The sequence below is a fragment of the Salmo salar genome, chromosome 02, assembly GCF_965601325.2.
Source record: "Salmo salar chromosome 02, fSalSal1, whole genome shotgun sequence".
Lineage (NCBI taxonomy): Eukaryota > Metazoa > Chordata > Actinopteri > Salmoniformes > Salmonidae > Salmo > Salmo salar.
In genome coordinates, this window is record NC_138292.1 from 99,542,685 (window position 1) to 99,550,048 (window position 7,364).

At 41.2% G+C, this 7,364-nt stretch overlaps 1 protein-coding gene across 2 annotated transcripts in view; it reads right to left on the reverse strand.

The window, feature by feature from the left end:
* The window catches only part of LOC145863938 (uncharacterized), a 44,730-nt gene extending 41,977 nt beyond the window's left edge, over nucleotides 1-2,753 (reverse strand). For both annotated transcript variants that reach the window (XM_082968484.1, XM_082968482.1), the window contains exons 1-2: nucleotides 2,631-2,753; nucleotides 1,877-1,975 (exon numbers count right to left, since the gene is read on the reverse strand). In XM_082968484.1, coding sequence (XP_082824610.1) covers nucleotides 1,877-1,959 — 83 coding nt within the window. In that variant the 5' untranslated portion in view covers nucleotides 1,960-1,975; nucleotides 2,631-2,753. The remainder of the gene's footprint in view (nucleotides 1-1,876; nucleotides 1,976-2,630) is intronic.
* Nucleotides 2,754-7,364: the final 4,611 nt, after the last annotated feature.

Consider the following 7,364-nt stretch of genomic DNA (forward strand, 5'->3'; position numbering starts at 1 on the left):
CTATCCACAAGTATTAATTATATGCATATCCTAGCTTCTGAGTTTGAGTAGGAGGCCGTTTAAAATGGGCACGAATTTATTTCAAAAATCGCTTTAGCGCCCCCTATCCTAGGGAACGCCAAGAGGTTAAACAGGAGTAAGGATGTTGATATAACGGAAATATTGTCAAAATCCAGCTTGCAACAACAATCAGAATTAGTCGAAAGGATATGCATGCCAACACATTAGGCAATAATTAATAGGGCTAGGGGGCAGTATTGTCACTTTCGGATGAAATACATGCCCATATTAAACTGCCTCCTACTCAAACTCAAAAGCTAGGATATGCATATTATTAGTAGATTTGGATAGAAAACACTCTAAAGTTTCCAAAACTGTTTGAATGATGTCTGTGAGTATAACATAACTCATATGGCAGGCAAAACCCTGAGAGAAATCCAACGAGGAAATGAAAATCTGGTTCCTGTAGTTTTCTCAAGTCCTTGCCTTTCTGACACACAGTGAGTTAGGACTCAAATAGCACTTCCTAAGGCTTCCACTAGAGTCTTCCACTAGAGTCTTAGAAAGTAGTTTGAGCGGTTTGTGGTAAACACAGACTTAAGGAGAACGCTGGTATGCAGGTGCCCTGAATATCACATCAGTTCATAGGGCGCGTTCATGTGAGAACTCCTTTTGTGTTCCAAACCATTTTTCAAGGCAATGCAAACGTCCGGTTGGAAAATTACTGAAGTTTCACATTCTCAAGGCCCTAAAGATTTATGCTATACAACGTTTGATATGTTTGAACGAACGTAAATATAACTTTTTTTGACTTTCGTCGTCACTGTTTCCCTCGCGCGCATTTTGAGTAGTACATTTTGAGTAGCCTACTGAACGTGCAAACAACATGGAGTTATTTGGACATAAATGATGAACTTTATCGAACAAAACAACATTTGTTGTGGACCTGGGATTCCTGGAAGTGCCTTCTGATGAAAATTATTAAAGGTAAGTGAATATTTATAATGCTATTTATGCGTTTAGATGACTCCAAGATGGCCGGTGTCTATAATTGCCTGCTGTTTTTTTCTGACCACAGTACTCAGATTATTGCAAAGTGTGCTCTCCCAGTAAAGTTATTTTGAAATCTGTCAACGCGATTTAATTCAGGAGGTGTTAATCTATAAATCTTTGAATAACAGTTTAATATTTTATCAACGTTAATGAATAGTATTTTTTTAATTTGTTGTGCTGATCCACCGCAGGATTGGAGGGAAAACATTTTCTGAACACCATGCGCCACTGTAAAATGCTGTTTTTGGATATAAATATGAACTTGATAGAACAAAATATTAATGTATTGTCTAACATAATGTCCTAGGAGTGTCATCTGATGAAGATTGTCAAAGGTTAGTGCATAATTTTAGCTGTTTTTCTGCTTTTGGTGACGCCTGTCCTTGCATTGAAAATGGCTTTGTGTAATGTTTTGTCTATGTACTGTCCTAACATAATCTAACTTTATGCTTTCGCCGTAAAGCCTTTTTGAAATCGGACAACGTGGTTAGATTAAGGAGATGTTTATCTTTCAAATGGTGTAAAATAGTATGTTTGAGAAATTTGAATTATGACATTTTGTTGTTTTCAAATTTGTCGCTCTGATATTTCACTGGCAGTTGATAGTGTGTACCGCGGGTGGGACGCGTAGCCCATAGAAGTTTTAAGAGTAGGCTAAATGATTGTGTCATGCTAAAATTCTATAAATTCTATAGAACAACAATATTTTACAGACCTGAAGGTACCCATAACAATCGTTTCTGTTGCAAATAACTAATGTGAAAAAATGTGGATATAATGTTTTAGAAACAATGATCTTAAACAACAAAAATTGTCATCTCACCTCTTAGCTTTGGTGTCTTGTTCCCCAGAGAGACTCATTTTAGAGGCAGGGACCGCCTCCTTTCTCTCTCCCGAGATACTCATTTTAGAGCACTGACCCCTAAACAGAGATCCAACATGTTGGTTGTGGTTAACACAGTGACAGCTAATTATTATTGAAGGTCAATTGTTCTATTTTATTAATTATCTCTTAGAAATAAAACATTTACTAACAGATACAACAGTCAGGTGATTTAATATTTTTCTCCTTTTCTCCATGTAGTGGAACTAATAATAATAATGTCTCACTTTCTCTTTTAATAATTTATCTCGTTCTAGTGTGTTGCTTTGTTTAACAGGTATGATATTATTATGCTGTTACTGAATTCAGTTCATAATAATAATGTTAAGAAAAGTATGTTCAGTGGTTTTAAACCAAATTACACAGGAAAGAGGAGCTCATTGTAATTTAGAAAACAACAAATGTTCTGATAATCTGAAAGATGATTTAGAACTATCATACATTAACATTTTTACAAATGGTAAAATAATCACGATATATGAATCCTATAATACGATATATGAACAATATGTTTTTGAATTTGATTTGCCTACGCCCAGTTAGCGCCATTTTGTAAGATTGAACTGTCACATAACTGTCCCAGGTGAAATGGACTGTTAGATCTGAGTGTTTTACTGTCATTCACTATACTAAAATAACACCATACATTTAATTTCTCTACACACTTTACAATAATCCCTGGGAAGATTCTTACCTTGTAGCCTGAATTCACAACCAGAACATGTCAAGTCATTGAGATATTTTCCGTTGTGCTGAGAGAGCAGCTTCCTGATGACAAGTGGCTCTGTATCTATGTTCTAGGTACAGTTGATCTTTGGATGCAATAATATCTGGTCAAAGTCTAGTGCCACAACACCATAGTATATCATAAACATAACAGCAGTTGGCCAGTAAAGGACATGGCATACTATAAAACAGGGTTCGCCAACTAGGTTTGGCTTCGGGACAATTTTTTTCTGAGTTAAAGTCGGCAGACCAGAACATAATTAGCATATAATATTAGCACAATTAATAGGCTGAATCAATGAATAGGCTGAATCAATGAATAGGCTGAATTAATGAATAGGCTGAATCAATGAATAGGCTGAATTAATGACTAATTTTGATCAGATTAAGTTAAAAAAATCACCAATATCTTTATTCAATTAGAATTTTCTGTACATTTTTCTGTGTGTTGATTGGTGGTTAAAACAAGTCTACGTAGCCTAATGTAGTCTACACTACTTTATTAATGTCAACATTCGTTCAGAACAATTAGCTTGATAGCAAGAGAACACGTCTCTCAAAAAGTAGCAAAAGAAAGGTGGATAATGAAAATCAAAGTTTCAGGGAAGAACGGACAGAGAGAGATGCATTCATCTGACCATCTTTCTCCAATGCCAAGCCAGAGTGTCTTGTTGCAATGAAAATATCACTGTTTGCAAATAATTCAAACTCAGACGGCATTATGAATCTAAGCGTGGTACTTTCAAAGTGGTCTTCCCGCCCCAGACAGAGGCCCGACGCAGAAAAATTAAAGCATTAACTACAAGCTACAAACACGGCAGTAGAATCCTCCTTCATGGCCTGACCCAACAACAGAAGGTCACAAGTGCTTTCCTAAAAGCATCCTGGGTTGTAACCAAACACAACATGCCCTTCACAGATGCAGAGCTATTTAAAAACTGCATGGTGACAGTTTTGGAGGAATTGGCTACAGACAAGTCTATGGATAGCATAATTGCGTCTGTCAAACAGGTGCCCCTGTCTGTGACATCGGCCGGACGCCGTGTCTGTGCTCTGGCGGATGATGTGTATAGGATTGTTCTGGAGGGGCTCAGTCAGGCTGAGCATTTTCCCCTGGCTATTGATGAGAGTACTGACAACACTGATGTAGCACAGTTGTGTGTATATGTCCATTATTTTCATGGGAATGACTTTAAAGAAGAGCTACTGGCACTGATTCCCCTGGAAGGACACACCGCCGGGGACGTTCCCCTGGAAGGACACACCGCCGGGGACGTTCCCCTGGAAGGACACACCGGCGGGGACGTTCCCCTGGAAGGACACACCGCCGGGGACGTTCCCCTGGAAGGACACACCGGCGGGGACGTTCCCCTGGAAGGACACACCGGCGGGGACGTTCCCCTGGAAGGACACACCGGCGGGGACGTTCCCCTGGAAGGACACACCGCCGGGGACGTTCCCCTGGAAGGACACACCGGCGGGGACGTTCCCCTGGAAGGACACCCCGCCGGGGACGTTCCCCTGGAAGGACACACCGCCGGGGACGTTCCCCTGGAAGGACACACCGCCGGGGACGTTCCCCTGGAAGGACACACCGCCGGGGACGTTCCCCTGGAAGGACACACCGCCGGGGACGTTCCCCTGGAAGGACACACCGGCGGGGACGTTCCCCTGGAAGGACACACCGCCGGGGACGTTCCCCTGGAAGGACACACCGCCGGGGACATCCTATTCATAAAGCTGGAACAATTGTTTACGTAGCATGGCCTGTCATTCGAAAAAGTCAACTTTGTGGTCACCGTCAGGGCTCCTGCTATGGTGGACAGACACAGGGGCCTGGTCAGCAGGTTGAAGGAAATCACCCCACAAATGAATGGCTTGCATTGTCTCATCCATCAGAGTGTGAAACCCTCTCTCTATACTGCACGAGGGAGAGAGTCTCCTCCAGGAATTTATGACCTGAGATAACAGAACCTGGGTGTAAGAGAGGGGGATGGAGTGAGAGAGAGGGGGATGGAGGGAGAGAGAGGGGGATGGTGCTCGCTATACCCAATGAGGGCAGCAGCTGACCACCTTCGTATTTTGGAAATGGAGGAATTCCTTTTATGTGCTAACAATGTTTGGATTAAATTTCCCCCGTTGAGTCCTCCTTTTCCTCTGTGAATGCAATCGACTCACGACAGGAACCGGCTTTCACATAAGGCAACCGAGGACTGCCTGCTCATCAACATCACATCCCTCTCACCTGACATCCACAAGATCGTGTCCGAGGGGAAATGCAACTTTTCCCATTAAGTAAATAACTTTGTATTTAATAAACAGTCATATAGGCTACTAACATTATAGTAATTATTATTATTATTATAATTGTTATTATTGTTATTATTATTATTGTGATTATTAGTGCTTATCAATGGCTATTTTAGGTCTCATGCTGACAGTATTTTCTGTTTGTTTTATCGTTACAGGAGCAGATTATCCCCAGACTCCTGATACAGGGCTACAGACACTCAGGTTATCCCAGACTCCTGGTACAGGGCTACAGACACTCAGGTTATCCCAGACTCCTGATACAGGGCTACAGACACTCAGGTTATCCCAGACTCCTGATACAGGGCTACAGACACTCAGACACAGACATCACCTTTTTTTCTTTAAATTATTGTTTTATGTAGGATGCTGCCTTTTTGGCCATATTGCAGTTGTAAGTTGGCCTAATAAATAAATACAAATCCCTCTTTTATTAGGCCATGTTGTTGTCTTGTGAAAGATGCTGTTAAGCCACATAGCCTAGCACAGCCAGTTAAGTTATTTATATGGGCCTTCGCCCCCACATAGCCTAGCTCAGACAGTTAAGTTATTTATATGGGCCTGCGCCCCCACACAGCCTAGCTCAGACAGTTAAGTTATTTATATGTGCCTTCGCCCCCACACAGCCTAGCTCAGACAGTTAAGTTATTTATATGGGCCTTCGCCCCCACACAGCCTAGCTCAGACAGTTAAGTTATTTATATGGGCCTTCGCCCCCACATAGCCTAGCTCAGACAGTTAAGTTATTTATATATTTTCAGCACCAGCCGCTGTTCACCTCCTATTGATTGTGCTGCTATATTTTCAGCACCAGCCGCTGTTCACCTCCTATTGATTGTGCTGCTATATTTTCAGCACCAGGCGCTGTTCACCTCCTATTGATTGTGCTGCTATATTTTCAGCACCAGCCGCTGTTCACCTCCTATTGATTGTGCTGCTATATTTTCAGCACCAGGCGCTGTTCACCTCCTATTGATTGTGCTGCTATATTTTCAGCACCAGGTGCTGTTCACCTCCTATTGATTGTGCTTCTATATTTTCAGCACCAGGCGCTGTTCACCTCCTATTGATTGATCTGCTATATTTTCAGCACCAGGTGCTGTTCACCTCCTATTGATTGTGCTGCTATATTTTCAGCACCAGGTGCTGTTCACCTCCTATTGATTGCGCTGCGGTTGCAGCTTTACATTTCAGCACCAGTAAATGGTCCTCTGCCTGCTTTATTAGTTGACTGTCTCCTGCATTCTCTCCTCATGAATGAAGTTAAAATGTAACTTGTGCATTATTTAGGGAGGTCACATTGTAGATACTCTACACCACCATTATTTAGGGAGGTCACATTGTAGATACTCTACACCACCATTATTTAGGGAGGTCACATTGTAGATACTCTACACCACCATTATTTAGGGAGGTCACATTGTACATACTCTACACCACAATTTAGAATACAGTAGGACCTCTTTCCATTTGTCCTTTTGAAACACACAGAAAACTATAGTATTTAGCCTAAAGCAGCATATGATTTTACAGTAGACTATAGATGTAGGCTACTGTATAGTCACATGGCTCAGTGTTAAAATGTTAGAGCAGCCCATTGATCTGAACAAATCCTCTTAGTGAATGTCCCTTAATGAGAAAGAATTATCAAAATGAATGAGAATATTGCATTTTGAAATGCAAATACTATTCAGTCTGTAGACAAATTGAAATAGTGATTCGGACGTCAGGGGATCTGCGTGAGCGATGCATCAGATGAATTAAGGCATTTTGGAGGGGCTGAATGTTGCACCATTGATAAAGCAGATCAACTGAGCTAGGGTTAGGGTTAGGAAGAAACCTACAAAAAGACGCCATATTTGTAGTTCACAACTCTAAAGCCTGACTAACCGATGTCTTTATATAGCCTTGCTACTCTTATTTTCAAATGTATTTTTACTGTTGTTTTATTTCTTTACTTACCTACACACACACACACACACACACACACACACACACACACACACACACACACACACACACACACACACACACACACACACACACACACACATACCTTTTTTTCGCACTATTGGTTAAAGCCTGTAAGGAAGCATTTCACTGTAAGGTCTGTTGCATTCGGCGCACGTGACAAATAAACTTTGATTTGATTTGAGACCTATTTATTAACATAAAGTCCACCACTGTAAGAGTCCTCAGTTGTAGTGAGAACATTGTGTCATATGTTTAAGGGGGGTTTCATGACTGTGATTCCAAAATGTTCCAGTGCTGAGGAACTGTGTGTCATTTTTTTCCCAGTGAGGGAAAATAAAAATGTATGCATTCACTAATGTAAGTCGCTCTGGATAAGAGCGTCTGCTAAATGACTAAAATGTAAATGTTAAAACTGTAA